This window comes from Pocillopora verrucosa, chromosome 7 (assembly GCF_036669915.1).
Source record: "Pocillopora verrucosa isolate sample1 chromosome 7, ASM3666991v2, whole genome shotgun sequence".
Classification (NCBI taxonomy): domain Eukaryota; kingdom Metazoa; phylum Cnidaria; class Anthozoa; order Scleractinia; family Pocilloporidae; genus Pocillopora; species Pocillopora verrucosa.
Window position 1 is genome coordinate 23,900,885 of NC_089318.1, and position 18,975 is coordinate 23,919,859.

The window sequence follows — 18,975 nt, forward strand, 5'->3', positions numbered from 1 at the left end:
TCTGTTTTGTGTGCTATGCTGTTTTCATGCCCATCCCGCTCACGTGATAGGATTTGGCTTCCCTGTCTAAATCTATTAATGATGGTCGCTCCATTTCTCCTCACCTTACGCTCTACTTACTTGGAGACTTTTGTTTCTCTATACTCGAGGACGGTCTGGGGACGAATTATTATTTCTAAATGGTGCGAAGTGATGAAGGCGCAAGAATTGTGTAACTTCGTCTTTCTTCTTTTTTGATCCAATTCCCTGAAGAATGATCGTTTTCGCTACGTTTGTGCTCAACATTGTTCAGGTCATCATCTTTTTCTGGCTGCTCAATATTTCTAGCGAGGAGATATGGCGGTGAGTTGCCGTTTAGAGATTTCAACAACGGAATAGTCATTACAAATTTAGCTTATGTAGTTTTCATCTTCTCGTTTCAAAATCGAAAAAGATACTCAACCAGAGAAGGTGATGGGACTTTGTTTACTACACGTCATACGGTAAGTAAGGTCAGATAGCTCTGTGAATAAACCTTTTTTTTGCGAAAACCAAAATCTTAGAGCCTTACAGTTCTGCTAGATTTGTTTTAATGAAAGAAGCTCATGTGTACATGTTGGTTTCTTTGCGTCCAAAGTGATCATGACCTTTTTTATCAAACAGTTATCTATGAACTTCCACCAGCATTTGTTTGTGGGTTGATTTGTTATTGCCAATTGGTCAAGCAAATAGTCTTTCCTTTTTTGCGGTAGATATTTGTGGAACATTTAGAAGCCGGTGAAGAGGTTGAATGGTGTTACCCTATGGAGTGTTCTCTCAAGAACAAGAGGTAAGCCAAAGAATTTATAGATTTTGCATCTAACGAAATAAATCCTGAATTTAGCAGACCTCCTAGTAAACAGTCACCTAAATTAGTCCTCACTTAAATTGAGCCCTTGAAGGTTTGTTTTTTTTTTATATTTATAATGGAAAGTGGTACGGTTTCAAAATTGCAGTCCTATTCTAAATGTTTTAGGTTGTAAGAGGCAGATGTATTGATAAGGCAGCTTGGTCCACAAATTTAATGATGAAAACTTTGTCACAATCTTACTTGCAGACAAGTCTTTTTTATAGTGATCAGTGCTCATACATAATAAGAAGAAGTCTTGAAATATTTGAGTCAACAAAGTAGCCAATCAGTTGTATGGTTGATGCTGTGATGGGCTGAAAGATGAGCTTTTTGTCTTAGTGCAGTTCAGTACAGCTTGTATTAGACATACATGGAAACCTGGAAGGGTTGATGTGTAGGTCTGGACTGTTTAGTTCAGGTTTCACTGTAATTTTATCTGGAAAAAAAACACTCTGTGTTTTTAGTTTTATCAGTGCTATTCTGCATTGTCCAAAGCCAGGATTTCATCCTATTGGTCCTATCACAAGAAACTCTGATAACCAGGTTAGTTATTGTAGATGGCTTTGATAGCTTGTTTGTTTGTCTTTTGTTTTTTGGGTTAGAGAGACTGTGTATTAAATAATTTGATTACAGTCTTCTCATACATCGCACAAAAGTATAGAGAGTACATTCATGTTATTTGCTGAAGCCATTTCCTCTAACCCTACTGGCTCCTTACAACCAGAGCTGATCCTGGTTTAGATAGCTTGTTTAGACATTCAGGAGTGTTGGTATTCCACTGTATTTCACCACCTTGCTAACATAAAAGGCTTTTGAACATAGACATGAAGAAACCTGAATTAATTTTAACCCTGGGTTAGCGCTAATCAGACTTCAAACAACCAAGCCCTGAGCTCTAAAGACAGGAAGGCAATTTGTTTCGAGGCCCAAGAAAAAAAACAAAAATATTGCTGATGAGCCCAAATTAAAGCTTCTAGATCCATCATTAGACAAACTTACCAATGAGGTAATATTTAAAAATGAAAAGGTACAACTTAGGCAAAGTTGATTCCAAATGACTGTAACATTTTTTTGTGTTAAGTGATGTTTTGTTTGTTTGTTTGTTTGTGTAGAGTGTGAGGCACATCAATGTGGTACTCAGTCCATTTTACTATGAGTGGTACCTTGGTTACAACAGACAACAGCAAAAGTGAGTATGGTTTTCAAAGAGAGTGTGTGGTTTATAACAGTGCAATGGACAAAAAAATCAGACATATTGGTAATTAACATGTTTTTGAATTGAGAGATTGGTACAAGACCAAAGCAAAAGCTATCAAAACAGTCACTACATCACAAGGAAAAAATGAGAACTCAAAGTAAATAAATAGAAATAAATGAAAGCAAGGGAAAAATAGAACAATTAAACTTCAGTTAGTTCTGTGGCACATCTCATTGTCAAGGTAGAGGAGGTTTTCTATTCTAGACCATTTATAGAGAAAAGTGTAACTAAACCAAATGGAACTAAATGATTAATTTCCAGATAACTTCTTGTACTTAATTAAACACTTCCAGGGGCAAGAAAAAAAACTGAAAATGCTGGCTGATTTTTTTCTTAACAGTGGAAGTCAAGAAGAGTTCAAGCTATGGATTATTGACCCAAAGCATACCTCTGAGTTTGAGAAGAACAGAACAGTTTTGTTTCCTTCTCAAGTTAGTCTGACTCTTAATAGTGTTCCAATTTGCATTTAGGAACTTTCACAGTCATTGAAACTAGATTTGTTTTATTTCTTTTTTCCAGTATTCAAAGGAGCTTACAAGAGTTTTTTTCCAACTTGGGCAAAGGCCATCTGTGAAACTGAAAATGGGTCACAGGTTTATTGACTGGGATGAGTTACAGATTGACCGTCAGTCATTTAATGCAACACATGGGTAAAGCATCAATAGCACTAAAGACATGTGTAAATCATTTTCAGCACAATACCTTATACATGCACTGACTTAACATTGCCATAAGACAACTGCTATACTGTCATACAAACTATTGAAGTAACTTATTTTGTTTTTCAATTCCTTGTTAGTTAAACAGGTAACCAGTTATCTCTCTGAAATTTTTGGGAAAAAAGGTCTCATTACAATTATAAATTTGTTCTTCAGCTTTAAACTGTAATCTTTATGCTGAATGGTTCATTATGAGGTAAATGTTGATTGCTTGAAGGTGGTGCTGCTGTAATTTTTTATAAATCAGCTCACAGGCATGAGAGAAATTGTGTATATTACATTGTTCTTATTAGTAAGAATAGTTTTTTTCAAATCACCACTAGGGAATTAGGTCATATCTTTGTCTGCATATCAAAATATTCAGAATCTGTTTTTTATTACATTTGTTGTAGCTACTGGAAGTTCTCTGTAAACAGTGCAATTGATCATCAGATGAGTTTCGAGCTAGATGGACAGTCAGTTGCTCTTCATGATCGCTTTATCAGGTTGGCTTTTAACTGCTAACCTCTTAAGATCATGTAATTGTTGCATGTTTTCCTTCAAGATCATGATCTTGTTATTCATCTCACAATCATGTTTAACTTTATACTTCTCTATTCATTATTCTTCTTCATTTTCCCTTAATTTTCATCACTTATTTGTTGGATGATATATCTTTAAGTCAAAGGGAGTAAAAGGGTAAATAATATTCATTCAGTAATGACTTTACAACTATTGGTAAGACACAAGCAGATCAGGCACTTTGCATTCAAAGTCAAAATCCGACTTGAAAATCACATTCAAAACTGCCTTGAGTCTTAAACATTTAATTAATCTTAGCAACACACAATTATTATGATGGTAATTGTAACATGTGATGACATTTTTTCTATACTTTTCCAATTTTGAGATTTTATCAATTTTATAGTTTTTATTACTGGAGCTCAGTACAGTTTGTTCTATAGATTTTTATACTTAATAACAAGACTTAATTTCACATGTTTAATAAATCTCTGCAGGAAAAGCTTTGTACAATTGCTGATAACCAAGTTTGACTTTCCTGCTGGTAGCATTCCAAACCAAGCAGAGGTAAAAAAATGAAGAAATGAGACTTTTCTTAAAGATTACTTCTTGTAGACATTTCTTCAACACTATGGTTCATTCACAGGAGGTCTTGAAAGGAGGAAAAGGTTCCGAACAGCCTTTCATTGTTCAGGCAAGAAAATTAGTTTTCATTATTTGTTGAATATAATTTTGTATAAATCAGCTCTGACTGAATTGTTTTGAGAAGGTGAAAACTTTGGATATGCTTGTCAATATGCTACTCTCTGTCTTTTATATTAAAAAATCTTGAATGAATAGTTGTTACTGATTATAACTTGTAATTTTAAAATTACAGTTTATTATAATTTAAACCCTTACATTGCATTTTTTGGTGATTTTTAGTCTACTGTGTTAATACATGTATCCTCTCTTTTGTCTTTTATTTCGCTTTTGTTTTGCTTAAAGTTGTGTGTTTATTTTTCTGAAGGTAAATTTCATTTATTGTAGGATCCATGTGCTCCTCATGTTGCCGTCCTAATAAGGTGAATGGCTTTGTATAACTAGTGCATGTGAAATGAAAAAAGGAAAGTAGCTTGAGAAAAAAATAAAACAGGTGCAGTCAAGGATACTGCTATTGAATGGATAAATTTGATCTTGCCATCTGAAAATGTAATGTGCATCAGGTATTCCAATGGCTACTGTTATGCTTCTTATTCCTGCATGGAACTGGAGAAAATTTGTTCTGTTTGAGTTCTACCCAAGTTTATTTTGACACTCGCGTCACAACCACCAATTTAATTTGAAATTAAGAGTCATGATTATTGCGCAGGTTTATATGTTTAAGTTATGTGATTAGATAACTTGGCAGTTTGAGTCTGATTTTTTTTCCAATTGTTTTCTGATTTCAGCTCAGAATTTCTTCTCACCCAAGACAATTTTGCTACTGCTATCAAACTGAAGGTGCCATCCACTGCACTAATGGTATGCTTTTTCTTAGTTGTTAATCATGATCATGTATTCTTCCATTTTAGATTCTAAAGATATTATCTCTCTACCTTAAATCTGTTTTTGACTTCATGTTTATTTGAATGTCCTCAATTAGCAGACTATTTGTAGGTGGCTATATTGTAAGACAATAAAAAGTCTACATGAACCTCCTATATAGCTATATATATTCATGAATTGATTTGAAATTTTTGATATATTTATGGTGTGATTGTCTTTGCACTTTACTTGTGTTTAGCAGTCTGAAGCAATTGTCAAGCTGGCTCTGTTTTCGGCAGAAAACCTTTTGGTACTCTTAGAGTCAGGACAACTTCTCATATTTAATGGAACAGGACAAACTTGGGGCAATCCATTGGGTAGGATAACTCAAAATGAATTTAACTCTTTAATAAGTCCTTAGAGAAATAAATGTCAACAATTTGCCATAAACAGTGTATTTATAAATTATTTGTTTTATGTCTTTAACTGTCTCAAGACTCTTGACACACTTCCTGCCCAAATTGTGTCATATGTCAGTGCCTGGAAATGAGAATTGTATGGTAAGCTTTTTTCCTCAATACTAGACATTCATTAGGCTAGGTATTCAGTAGAATGCTATGTCATCTGACTTTTTCCCTTTGTTCAAACCACAGGATTACCAAATTTTGGGTTGACTGGTCTGGCATCACACAAGATATGTTTTGAAGGTGCAAACAGTGAGGTATGGAAACACTGGATTACAAGGTTTTTATATAAGGGCTGTCCAAAAACTATGAGGCTAAGTATGCATTTATTAAATAAGTGATAAAGAGATATCACAAGTTAACAAGTTAAATCGTTTTCTTTTCGGTACTCTTATATAGAATTGTTTCATTAATCTGGTATCATCATTACTGAGTGCAGTTTAAATTTTCCTTTGTACACATATGAACTGTATTTAATTAGCACAAATTTCAGCAGCAACATTATCTTTTCCCTGACCTCCCTTTACTGTTATTTTCTCTACTTGATTTCCTTTACTTCCCTTTTTTAGATCATGAAGAATTTGGTTTTGGGATGGTCAAATGAGGTTGGTCTCCTAAATGCGCTTTTACTTTACTAATCTCATTACTAATCCACAGTCTTGTGTAACTGAGCTGACTACACAATATAATACTAATCTCTCGTCTATCTTTGATCAACATGCTCCTGTGAACGAGAGATGGGTCACTCTGCGACCGCATTCTCCTTGGTATACTGATGAACTTCGTAAGGCTAAACAAGACAAACGTCGTCATGAAAGAAGATATATTTCATCTGGTCTTCAAATTCACCAAGAAATATTTATTGATTCCTGCAAACACTACAATGATCTTCTAACAGCGACAAAGACAAACTATTATCGGACTCTGATCAGCTCCTCTGACCAATCACAACTATTCAAGATGGTATCTCGCCTATTCTTATCGAAGAACATTGCTGCACTCCCTAATAATGATTCATTGGATACATTGACCGAAACGTTCAACGATTTTTTTATCAAAAAAATTGAGAAAATAAGATCGGATTTGGACTCCCATACTGCCCAAGCACCCGACATCAACGTCAATTATCCAGTCACCTCGTCGTTCCAAACTTTTCAACCTGTATCTGCTGATATTGTTCACAAACTTATTGTTCAATCTCCAACTAAGTCTTGTCAACTGGATCCCATTCCAACACGAATTCTAAAGTCAATTCCACACTTGACGCCAATTATAACCAAGATTATCAACGCCTCCATGGCTAACGGAGAATTTCCTGATCAGTTAAAACAATCCCTGGTATGTCCATCTTTAAAGAAGCCTTCATTGGACCCGAACTGTCTCTCAAATTACAGACCGATTGCAAATCTATCTTTTCTCTCAAAAACAATCGAAAGGGTGGTCGCAAATCAAATATACAGATTTATGGCCGAGAACCAGTTATTTCCAGCGATGCAGTCAGCATACCGCAAATACTACTCCACTGAAACTGCTTTAATAAAAGTCTCAAATGACATCCTAAGAGCTGTAGATCAAAAAGAAGAAGTAGTACTTGTTTTGCTAGACCTTTCCGCTGCGTTCGACACGATCGACCATAACATATTACTTGAAAGAATGGAGAAACGTTTCGGATTTAGAGGTATCGCACTAAAATGGTTCAAATCATACCTAGAACATCGTGTTCAGTCAGTGAAGATCAAACACTCCATCTCTAAGCCTCGACATATCTCCTACGGCGTACCCCAGGGATCAGTACTTGGTCCACTACTCTTTCTAATGTATACCTCGCCTACAGAAGACATTGTTGCTGAACATGGCCTAAACTGTATGATATATGCCGATGATTCGCAACTTTACATAAAGATAAACTCCTCTGACAGAATGCTAGGCATGGAAAGATTGAAATCATGTGTTAATGCAATCATGGAGTGGGCCAAGAAAAACAGATTGCAGTGCAACCCTTCAAAAACAGAAATCATTCATTTCCTCTCACGCTTCTCAAAAAATCCTCCTTTCTGTAATATCAATATTGGAGATGATATCATTAATTTATCTAATACTGTCCGAGACCTAGGCGTCATGCTTGATTCTGTGATGAACTTACGCTCGCATATAAATTCCATCTGTAAATCGTCGTCTCTAGCAATCAGAAATATTGGTCGCGTTCGTAAATACCTCTCGACGCAGCAAAATGAAAGATTGATACACGCCTTTATCTCATCGAGACTTGATTATTGTAATAGCCTATTGTACGGTCTACCGATTTGTGACATCGAAAAATTCCAACGGATCCAAAACACAGCTGCCCGCTTGTTAGTCGGTGCCAAATCAAGAGACAGTATAACACCTATACTTATGAAACTTCATTGGCTCCCGGTCACAAAACGAATTCAATTCAAGATACTGTTGATAACATACAAAGCACTAAATGACATGGCTCCAACCTATCTTGTTGAACTTCTTAGTCGATATATTCCAGCACGAAACCTCCGTTCATCAAATATGAATCTACTTGAGGTCCCAACAATTCGAACTAAAACGTATGGGCAAAGAGCATTCTCCTACGCAGCACCGTATTTGTGGAACCAACTACCTGAATGCATAAAAAACGCCGAATCTGTTGACTCCTTTAAACGCTTATTGAAAACTTATCTTTTCAAAAATTAAGCCACCAGATTATTTGATATCGTACGTTGTCAATATATGCATAACACGTAATAATTCATTAGTTTAGATAGAGTAGCGAATTGCATGTATAGGATTTTTATCGAAATTTTGTTAATTTGTAATTGTAAAGCGCATAGAGTTCAATTTTAATGCGCTATATAAGAACTTATTATTAAATTAAATTAAATTGTGTCTCACGATTATACTGTTTATGTAAAAATTTTAGAACACATTTAATGCAGTCATTTTGGCTTCTGAATAATCTTTTTAACTTGTAATTGTTGTAACTTTTGCAGAGTAGTGGCAATAGGATTTACCTTTCAAAAAACAGTGGGGTTTCCTTTCAGCAACTTCTGTTTCCTACACAGAGCTTCTCTGTTATATCTGTATGTAAATTTCATTCTAGCAGTCTTTGTCTGATTGTCTAGCACTCTTTGTCTATCTTGATTGCTTTAAACGAGATCACTATATGTTAACAACATATGAAAATTAAATATTTTAAGTTGAACTTGTAAGAATGTTGAAGGTGTGGCCTGAAATGTTCTCCTTTCATTACGTTAAGAACTTTTTTTAGCCTCAGCATATCAAAACAATAATATTTCTTGGTTTGTGTAGTTTCTCATTCGAAGTCCAATATAATTCCAATTTAGTGTGATGCTCTTTACATGCTCTGGTCTGAAAATTCACTAAACCTGACCCAAACTGCCTTTGAGTTGGTTGAAAAAGTGTCACTTTGAATGTGTTCATTACTGACTTTCTGTTTTTCAGGTGCTGCATGTTGAACTACATTGTTTTTTCCCTGTTGCAACTTTCCTGGTAAATACCACAAGTTATCAAAACCTGGAAAAGGTAATATTACTGTCCTAACAATAATTTTGATTGCGAGGACATTTAAAATATTTTTTTTTCTGTCATTTTACCTCATTCTCTTCAACCCGTGCTTGTTTAATTAATACTTACTCTTGACCAGCTTGGATTACCCTTGATTTGCGTACTTTAGTGTTTTAAGCAAAAGAGACAGCAGAGTTTTCTTTGCATGTTTTAGACAATGTTCATGCAGTATGACTTTATGGAGGATGCCTGGATACAAGAGGAACTTACACTTTCTGGTTTTAGTCGAGGTACAGTTGTAAGGAAAAATGTAATTCTCACTTTGAATTTCTTCCTCTAATTTTGATCAATTTAAGAAGCTTTTGGTGCACTTACAGGATACACTAATTAAAACTAATTCTACTAAAAACTACCACCTAATATCTAAAAGGAGCCTGCTTAATTCCACGACAAATGAAAAGTAACTGTTGCAGTAACGAACATGTTTCCATTTACCTGCCTTCAATTCAGAGTATTTTAAGACAGTCTTGTTCAATTAATCATTCTTTTATTATTCCTTCAACAGATCCCCCAAGCCATTTCTCATTTATTCCTCCAAGTACACAGTATTTGATTGCTTGGGGTCAGAAATTGTTTGCTTTTGGAAGACTTAATGGAACAGGTTATTTACTGGATAATTGATATCATTAACTAGAAGTCATTGACAAAAATAACATTGGCAAATATAACAATTATTTTGCATCATCAGCACATCAGCTTCTAAAACTTTTAGGTCAGGCAGATGCTACTATTATTATTACTGAAAATTTTTTTGCCATCCTTATTTCAACTGATTCCAGGGAGTGTTTTTAAGGTGAAGAGACAAGAACATCTCTCTGACTTTGCTCTTAATGTCAATGAAACTATAGTGTCTTTGATAACAGGTATGAACTCTTGGGTGTTTTTTTTTTTTCCTTTTTTTTTTTTTAGGGCAATATGTTTCTTAATTACTATTACTTATTACATTAACTGTTGTGCATAACGGTTATGGAAGAAAAACATTGTTGGTTAGGCCAATTGTGTTCTCATTTACTGCTAACATGTTTACAACTAATATCAATGGGGTTTTAAGTGAAACAGCAATCAATACTTATTAAATTCAAATGATTTTCAGGTGGAAATGGAGATTTTGCTGTGCAGTTTTCAAACAAAAGGTTATTTTATGGAAGAGCATTTGTTGAACATGTGGTTGAGGTAAGTGTTAACTATTTCTGTTTTGATATTTTACTGCCTTTGTGCAACTTTCTTATCCAGTTTCAATTTATTTTTTACCAGATTTTTCTAGGAGAAGACCCATCTTCAAATTTTACAGTGATGTTTGATATATTCAGTTCTTTGCTGCTGATTACAAGCAATGGGTATGTCTTTGAACAAACACTTTTGGCAGTTTGTGTTGTTAAGTATAATCATACTCTGATGTTGGATTGGTGTAGTTGCCATGGCAATTCATTGTCAATTCCACATATTATTCAATCTGATTAACCGCGCCAAGCATATTGTTCAAATAAAATAACGTATGAGAAATCCATACAAATAAGCAAGTGTCCTTCTCCATAACCTTGAAAATTGCTACAATATCTGTTATGGTTCTGTAATGTTCTATTTCTATGATGTGATTCTTAAGTTAAACAGATCCTCATACAAAAAATAAAGGCGGAAATAACAAGTGATTAAAACACATGTGTGCCGAGGTTTGGCCTAGTGTCAAATGACAAAACCTTGGCAGAGACTGGGCCAAGTGCACAGGAGACCTAACATTTACAGTCATCAATAATATCACTTTTATTTAAGTTGTTGTTGACAGAGTGTAGTGTATCCATTACTACTTGTTCCTGTTGTCTGTGTCAGGTGATGAAGTTGAATGATTACCAGAACTTATTTACTAGTGATGTCATTTTTCATTGGTTGTTCTCTCTAATGTATTATTCTTTGGCCTTTATTATTTTCATTTCATTTCCATCCAGACTATTCATTAGATTGTAATTAATAATTCTTTTATTGTTAGTAAATAAATTAAATTAAATCATGCTTCCTATCCTTTTCAGGGGCATAGTTAAAACAAGAAAGCTGCCTCTGGCAAATGAAGTATTGAATGCAGTATTCCCACAAAAATCATGTCCTGTAAGGATGCAGATTTACAAGCAATTATGTGTAAAAATTATTGTTTTGATCACCTAATATAACACATCATTTTTGACTTGTGGATAATAAGAAACAAGATGAACCCTAAAAGTAAACAGCAATAGCAGACAGTTATGAAAGTTGGAATAAAGTATGGGCTTAAAGCTAAAGATTTGGCCTAAATCCATAATGCTGTATAACTACCATAACTGTTATTGACTATGTTTTTATTACAGTATTTAAAATTCACTACTAGTGTCAGTCCAGAGTTGTATTTCATGGACAAGGGAGATGAAACAAAGGTTGGTGACTTATTTAAATCATATTTTTCAGTCTCACTTACCACAAGTAAATGGACAATTTTACCAACTGATCAATGACTCCAGGTTGTTTTCATTCAGGTCTGGGCAGTTCTTATTTATCCCAGGACAGAACCTAATGATGTCAGGGTATGATTTGCTCAGTTAATAAGTACTGATCTTTGGGGGAAGAAATGTTAAAGCAGAAATTGCTAAGGGAACTTACATGTAAGGACTCACCTTGAGGCAGATGACTTGGGCTTACTCAAAAAAGTTTATATAATTGATTGAGAAAAATTGGTGACTTAAGATGAGTATCAATTGACCCTTTAAGAAAAAAAATTGACGACAGTGGAGTCACAAATGTCTATCTTTGGCCATGTCTACTTTTAAGCATAAAGTTTTCAGTAATTTTCACTCTGAATCATCTCCAGTAACTGTTGTATTCAACTAAATAGGACTTGTAGAGGAGTCCATTAGGGAACTTTTATGTGTTTTAGTGTCCTTTCCCCTCTTTTGCACCCACTGATCTGTTTAATATTTACAAATTCAATATAGCTGGAAATCTCCAGTGTTGATGTTCTCCAAATTACCAGTGAAGATCATGTGGAACACTATAAGGGACTTGTGACACTGAATAAGGTGACAACAGAAGCTATTTATGCACAACAATGTTCACCCTTTATTTGCCACTTCATGCCATGCTATTTACTTTTGATATTTCAATTGTCACCTGAACAAGATCTTCAAATGATTCATTTAGTTAACATTTAGTTAATTATGAAAAGATCTCATCAAAAAAATAACTGTACCATTGTCAAGTCTCTTTTACTTTTTTTTTCTCTATTGTAGACTTTTACATTCAGATACAACTTTAGAAATGGAACTTCAGTGCAAAAAAAGTATGTGGTTGGTTTCAGTTTTTATAAGCTTTCTACTTTTGCAGTTATATGTTATTTTGATTTTTCTTTTACTTTTTTTTAATGTCAATTAGGGTTGATTTAACCTTTTCCCTTTTAGTATTTGTAATTTTAATTGATTAAATTTTTTTAGATTTATAGCAGAGCTCGCAGAGCGTAGCCCCATAATTATACAAAATAGTAGTAACCCAGCAAGCCGAAAAAATTTGGATGTACAACCATACAAGGTGCTACTTTTAACATGCGTGGTCAACTGTACTGCGGGCACGCCAACAACACGGCTTTGTCCAGTAGTCCAGTGGTCACTGCACTGAGCTCCGAGTCGGACAACCCGGGGTCTAGTCCTGGCCGGGGCAAGGCGTTGTGCCCTTGAGACGTGCGGAAAAAAAAGTGCGAGCTCCGCTTTTAGACTTGGCTAAATCTATATATTATTTGATTTCTCAATGTTTTTTCTTTTCACTGATCCTAGCTCCTACATATCAACTGCAGTTGCTGTCCAGCTTTTGCCAAAGGTTGGAGAATTGTCCTGTGAAAATAGTCTCCAGGTATTGCCACATGTTCCAAAGCTTCTGTTCAAAATGAGTTGTGCAATTAATTCCATATCTTTGTGTATTTAAAGGTGTCTAAGCTGGTTTAAAAATGGCTTCTGGTGGTTTTAAGGTGGACAGTAATTGTTAGGCATTGATTCATTTTGGTTCTAAATAACTGATATGTCCTGGGACCTGAAGAAAATAATTGAAAAATTAAAGAAAATGACCTCAGAGTCTAAAACGAGGAAGGGTATTTCTGAAAAAAGAGAAAATCCAGCCTCCACCATTCCATGTCAACAGCTATTGGTGCCTTACAAAGCACGTATTACATTAAAACAAGTCATGACCGAGAGGGAATCACTTCACCTTACCGACGCATTCAAACCGATCAATCAAATCTGACAAGCACTACAGTGAGCGTCATAAAATCATGGCAAAACTAACCAGTCACTTTCCTCTACACCGAGTCATCACTTTTCATTATTTGACTCAGGTCATGATGACTTCTGCATGCATTTTAAACGTTAGTCATAATCATTGACAACACAGCAGACATTTTCTTGACAACTCTAACCCTGACGGTCACTCCAAAAGATAACCCTGAAGCAAGGGAATATTTCCTGAAGCGTTTGGCAACATAAGTTTGTAGTAGTATTGTAAGAAGCATTGGCTCTAACCTACTGTTAAGCACAGGTGCTACATATTCATGTTGGGTGTCCGCCACTCAAGAGCATTGTGATAAGGAACTGTACTTCATCAACTGGTGTGGAGTCTGCACCACCCTTATCCACGGTATGGTAAACAATTTATGTTTAAGTCGTTTCTTACAAGAGAGGATAAATTTCATTCCCCTTTTCTTTCCAAGTATTGAACTGTGCATCCTTTTCTTCCATTAATTTATGGAAATCGGCAAGTGCACACCAAAAAAATGGTGGCTCTGGTTTCAAAGCTGGAGCTCGTCAGGGATGTGCCTTTGAAAATCATTTTTCCTAAACGAGTTAGGCAATATATTGTTTTTTTTTCCCTCTTGTTTAGAGTTTAGAAATAGCGTTCATTTCCTGGTAAGATTTAACAGAGAAAAATTATCAGAGCAGATTACGAAATAGTATTGGAAATGTGAATTTAGCAAATACTCGTTTATAGAGTTAATTTTGATGTTACTACAAGGTGCTGCACCTAAATGAGCACAGGGTCTTATGTTTTTATTTCAAACTTTAATTAAGTTCCTCTAAGACAAAAGATAAACAAGTAGGCAAAAAACTGAGAAAATTTCCGGGCAGACCCTTCTGTTAAGGAATTTCCATGAGCTATGCATCATTTAACGATGTGGTTAGTTAACATTAAAGATAAACTAAACGGATGTATAAGAGCTGCCCACGATAAGGAGTATTGCTTCTTTCCGTGGCTTCCCTTGTTTAACCCAGTAAGCAGCAAGCATTTTGACAGATTTCCCTAACGGGGATGTTTGTTGGCCACAAGTTATACTGACAGAAGATACTTCAATATTTAAGGATTATGGCCAAAATCCCTGCCGTTTGAATGCTGCCATTTATGGAAATATCAGGCTAGTGGTAGATCTGTAAGTTTATATCTTTTGACTTCAATTTCACGTATTTAAATGCCTGCTTAATGGAGCCAGTGGGTCCATCGAAATAAGTCAAATCGAAGGTGAAATTTCGTTCTTTTCTCTGTAACCAATCACCAATTGTTAACTTGACAATTTTCAAATTCTACTTTGTCATCTGCATGGTAATGCATCGTTATTGTACAAAAATTGTAACCAAAGATTCATGAAAAAGGCTCGACGTGTTAGCATAGCTTTATCGTGGAAAGGTTTTAAAGGACGTGTACTGAATGGGACTCACTGATTCTGAAATGGAACGTAAAATGTTCTTACCTTTGTCTGTTTTGCTGTGTTAGATACGAAGGTGACAAGTTCGTGGAAGAGGTGCGCTCTGATTATGTAGTCTGGGAAGAAACAGGCAGAACAGACTATGGATACACTGCAACCATGAGTGAGGTACACATCATGTACCAACGTAACAACTATTGCAGCGAACACAAGGGCTAATTAGCAAACTGTAGTTCAAACTCTCAAACTCTCGCAAATTCTCGTTCATGACACACGGTCTGCATGTTATGACCTCAAGCCAAATATTTTCCCATCAGGCCTGACCGAACTCAATCACTAAGTTCATAGTCTGAGCCTAAGCGGAGTAAATTAGAACAAGTCAGTTTCTTTGGCTGAATTTAACTAAGGCTGAATTTTTTTGTTGTGACAGGTCAGGTGTTTATCTGAAGCCCAAACGTTGAGAAAACTTTCGGAAAATACCTCCGAGGATTTAAACAGAATCTGGACACAAAATGTAAGATTATATAGTGTGCTATGTGTTATGCAACTTTGTTAGTGAACAATTGCTTACAACAATACTAATGTTAAAGCAAAGAAAATAAAATGAATGGGTAGAAAATTGTCTTTGATTTTCTCATAATTTGGCTCGTAAAAAGTACAATCTCTATTTTAAAAGCGTAAACATCAGATGAGAAGCTTATCTTGTTACAGATGTTTCTTTCCGTTTTTTGTTTTTACTTTTGTTTTTGTTTTTTACAAGTGTGGGATAAAAAAGGATCTTGCATTGTCCTTGTCATCAAAGAGGGTTGATGAGTGTCAGTCTTTGTGTTCCAGAAATATCAAAGTTGTTTTGAGGTCAGTAACGATGGCAAGACGTTTCATGGAAGTCAACCGTATGAGATTCTTAACTCCTCAGGAGTCTCTCAGCTGGTGTTTCAAGGTTCAGGAAGCTTTCACTTCCAACTCAGAGTTGTTGGAAACCACTTGAGGTAAAAAACAGTTTAAGGATTAACATGGATTATGAAGACAATTATCTGTTGGAAAGTAATGATGACTTTGCAGTTTTTAGACGATTCCTAATTTTTTATCTCTAAAGAGTGAGCAAACAACGAAAACTAACGCAAAGAATGTTGGGGAAGAATACAGGCGAGAGCTCTTCATGATCAATTATATGTATATTTAACAGAATTGTATTTTTAGTATAAGTATTATTCTCTTTTCCCCAACTTGGAAACAAGTTTGTGTGCGGGTCTGATGTCACTGAATTTTACAACAAAACCGGTGCAACACATTATGAAGCTGATAGTGCCAGTCTCTATTCGTGTCATTTGATCAATGCATTGATGTTTTTATATCGAAAGTTCACTTTTGTTTTTTGCTTTCCAACAGTTTCTGTGAGCTGACCTCACGGTTCTCGGTACAGGTAACAGACAGGGAAGGGAAAAATTTCTTGTCACAAATTGCGTCTGTTGCTGTGGTGACCCTCATTAGCACAGTGCTTCTTTACCTAAACTTCGCAAAGTATACTAAACGGACACTGAACAGACATCAGGCAGATGAACAGGAACAGCAAAGACTACAGGAACTCAAGTAACAGAACAATTTATTGTGTTAACTCTTTGTTTTTTGTTTTCAGTTCTGCATTTTTGAATTTTTATTCCTAGCTATTAGGACATCTCAAAGTTATCCAGGAAAGCTTTATCCGTTGCAAATACCGAGTACAACGGTATTTTTGGATTTCGGAGAAGCATTAGCCATAGCACTGGTGATGACCTCGAGCTCTCACTTTGTTTACCCCCCTCCCCCCTCCCCCCTCCGTCTTTCCCTCAGGTTTGATGAACCGCCATACCCTTTTTGGGTGGTGGCAAAAATATTTGATATTTCATGCCATGAAAATTGAAAATCTCGGTGACAATTCAGGAAATCCAAGATTAAAACTAAGGATAAACAGGGGAATTCGACCATGACTTGGAAAACTGAAGGATAGGTCGGGAAGCTCAAGATTCCGAGGAAAAAGCGGTAAAACCAGGAAAAGCAAGGAATGAACTGGGAAACGAGAAACGTAGAGAAAGTCCTTCCAAAACTTCGCAACACGTCAATGTTTTTCTTCAAATGTTTGTTTGTATGTTTGATTTCTTGCAGGAGTCTTTTTACCACTTTCCAGCAAGAAGATGGTGCTGGGGTGACTCATCGTCGTTCAACTAGCCATAGTGTACGTCGCTTCACAGGCACCGCCATGCTGATGACCAACCGACTGCCAGAAGAATGTCTGGCAGAAACCGCTAAAACTTTCGCTGAACCAATTGCAGAGTCTACAGAACCAAGTCACACTTCTTTAAGATCCAGGAAGTCTTTGCATACAGACAACTGATAAAAAGGCTCCTTTTTATCTAACATCTAGACTACAAGACTAATTTTCGAGTTCCGCAGCTCTCTAGTCGTCTTCAATTTAAAGTGATGTAGTCGAATGGCGGACTACTAAGTCACCGATTCACGTAAAAAAATTTTTTTTTCTCGTTCTCAAGAGCGATACGTTGATGTAGAGGACTTACAGGTATTGTTTTAGCATTTCGCTTGAATTGTTTCAGCCAGTTTAGTAATGCATCGTCAAAAATAGTCCTGCATATTTTGCCCTGATAAACTATAAAAAGGAAGTGTCTCAAACTTCAATAACGTTTGTTTTCTCTTCGCTTTTACCTAAAATCGATGAAGGACCAATTCTCAGTGATCGACTGCATTGGATGTAAGTAAAGACTTATAGTTGGTTTTTCCAGGCGGATTTCGTAGAAACCGTTTCCCTGGTGCGCACTCATTTCAGTGAAACAAGTCGGTACGCTTGAAATCCCTTAATACCGTACGCTAATTATTCGTGCTTTGACCGTTAGTTTGACAGCTCAACTCTCACGGTTGCAGTTGCATTACAGATAGATGCTTTTGTCATTGGTAAGGTAAATTTAAGCAGTTTTTGTTAAGCCTTGTTTATTCAAATGGTTGTACTTGACGGAAACAGAGACAATAATTAAAGCCTTACTGAGCTTATTCGACGGGTAGTTTATATGATGGGTGTATGCACTGATTTAAGCTGCACATACGGGGTCTTACTTTACGTTATTTAGTAAGCAAAACATCTTAATATGGGACACTGGTTTGAGTGATACCACATAAGAGGTAGATCACCTGTCTGACTCAGGTCATCCCCAGTCTACTCCCCGTCACACTTAAATCTTCTGTATCCCCTGACGTCACAGATTATACTCGCCAGAGTTAGGACTAATCTGGAATTATTCGTTCGAAGTGAACAGGAGACGTAGGTTTTGGAGGCATTATATGTCTATTTGCCACCTATTTCAAGTTAAAATAGACCGACGATAAATACAACCATTTTCAAAGGGAAAAGCATAGGTTGTACCTTCAAGACTACTTAAGGTTCTTTAGTTAGTAAAATAACGTAAAGTGCTTTTTTGCCTGTGAAAGTTTTCTCGAAAATGTATAGAATCCCTTCCCTTATGTTTATTTTCCAATTCTATCGTGCACTCGTATGCTAGCTGAAGAAGGCAAGGTATGCATATTTTAAACCTTGTACAAACTCCCAAGGTATAATTCGTATTTTTCCCTTCCAATTGCGATACATTTCTTTCATTTGTAAGTGAGTTCAGATAATTCATTTATAGCTTGTTTTATTCAGTGCGTCTGATTTCAAAGGTTGATTTCACATAAGGTGACTTTCTTTTATCAACTGGGTTGATAATGTAAATTGGACACTGTAAAGAGTCACAAAGCTGACAAAACCATCTCTCGTAATGATGTTGTGGAATCGAGAATAACGTATTTTTAAGAGTGACTTGGAAACATCATAAACCGAAAGAGAACGAGAATTGATTTCCAGGAGAAATAATGACACAAGCTTTAGATTCTAGTACAATAACTTCACATGTAGCTGTTACTCGAGCCCTGAGCACCATTTCTACAAATGTAACTGTTTCTGTTAAACTCTATTTCGCTATCTAAGCGGGAAAATGATCGCAAAAATTTCAATCGCCATATTTTATTTCCAAATTCTGGTAACCATTCACATGATGTGCATAAATACATTTAATCATTTATACTCATAAAGTAAACTTTCGTAATACATTAAAACAATTCATATTACACTTGAAATCTTGTTATACAACAGAGCTAAAGAGATGTCGTCATTGTCAAGGCTGAAACATGTAAAAAAAACCCACTGCAGATTTCGCCTTGCCCAGCTGGGTAAGGCTGATCAGGTAACGCAAAGTTTGCCAGGCATTGACTACTACATTATTTCATTTGGTTGTCAATTTTTGCTAAGGTTAAATTCTGTCATTTCAGATCGCGGAAAT

General features: G+C 35.7%; 2 protein-coding genes across 5 annotated transcripts; both read left to right on the forward strand.

The window, feature by feature from the left end:
* The first annotated feature begins 201 nt into the window (after window positions 1-201).
* On the forward strand, window positions 202-4,414 carry LOC136282641 (cation channel sperm-associated auxiliary subunit epsilon-like). Its single transcript, XM_066170318.1, has 11 exons — window positions 202-342; window positions 434-482; window positions 732-808; window positions 1,333-1,411; window positions 1,981-2,057; window positions 2,467-2,557; window positions 2,646-2,776; window positions 3,238-3,330; window positions 3,844-3,913; window positions 3,993-4,040; window positions 4,376-4,414. The coding sequence occupies exons 1-11, from the start codon at window positions 254-256 to the stop codon at window positions 4,412-4,414; spliced, it is 843 nt and encodes a 280-aa protein (XP_066026415.1). The 5' UTR covers window positions 202-253.
* Window positions 4,380-17,657, forward strand: LOC131792030 (cation channel sperm-associated auxiliary subunit epsilon-like). Of its 4 annotated transcripts, XM_066169883.1 has the most exons (25): window positions 4,380-4,410; window positions 4,777-4,849; window positions 5,112-5,229; window positions 5,506-5,573; window positions 5,886-5,921; window positions 8,319-8,408; window positions 8,791-8,871; window positions 9,068-9,143; window positions 9,419-9,514; window positions 9,693-9,776; window positions 10,007-10,086; window positions 10,168-10,250; window positions 10,938-11,013; window positions 11,250-11,315; window positions 11,415-11,462; window positions 11,871-11,954; window positions 12,165-12,214; window positions 12,702-12,777; window positions 13,456-13,554; window positions 14,274-14,341; window positions 14,683-14,782; window positions 15,045-15,128; window positions 15,449-15,603; window positions 16,004-16,204; window positions 16,757-17,657. In XM_066169883.1, exons 2-25 carry the CDS (start codon window positions 4,847-4,849, stop codon window positions 16,983-16,985), a joined length of 2,151 nt encoding a protein of 716 aa, XP_066025980.1. In that variant the 5' UTR covers window positions 4,380-4,410; window positions 4,777-4,846; the 3' UTR covers window positions 16,986-17,657. The 4 variants fall into 4 exon arrangements, with proteins under 4 accessions (XP_066025980.1, XP_066025982.1, XP_066025983.1 ...); XM_066169885.1 differs by lacking the exon at window positions 16,757-17,657 and having other exon boundaries at window positions 16,004-16,208; XM_066169886.1 differs by lacking the exon at window positions 16,757-17,657 and having other exon boundaries at window positions 15,375-15,603; window positions 16,004-16,136.
* The last annotated feature ends 1,318 nt before the right edge of the window (window positions 17,658-18,975 follow it).

What these genes read in the sequence shown, in the direction of transcription:
- LOC136282641 (XM_066170318.1), top strand. Translation starts at nt 254, where the DNA reads ATGATCGTTTTCGCTACGTTTGTGCTCAACATTGTTCAGGTCATCATC. An exon ending in CAAGAAACTCTGATAACCAG is followed by an intron (nt 1,412 to 1,980) that starts GTTAGTTATTGT and finishes TTGTTTGTGTAG; the next exon opens with AGTGTGAGGCACATCAATGT. An exon ending in AACAGCCTTTCATTGTTCAG is followed by an intron (nt 4,041 to 4,375) that starts GCAAGAAAATTA and finishes CATTTATTGTAG; the next exon opens with GATCCATGTGCTCCTCATGT.
- LOC131792030 (XM_066169883.1), top strand. An exon ending in ACTTTCTGGTTTTAGTCGAG is followed by an intron (nt 9,144 to 9,418) that starts GTACAGTTGTAA and finishes TTCCTTCAACAG; the next exon opens with ATCCCCCAAGCCATTTCTCA. An exon ending in CTGCTGATTACAAGCAATGG is followed by an intron (nt 10,251 to 10,937) that starts GTATGTCTTTGA and finishes TATCCTTTTCAG; the next exon opens with GGGCATAGTTAAAACAAGAA.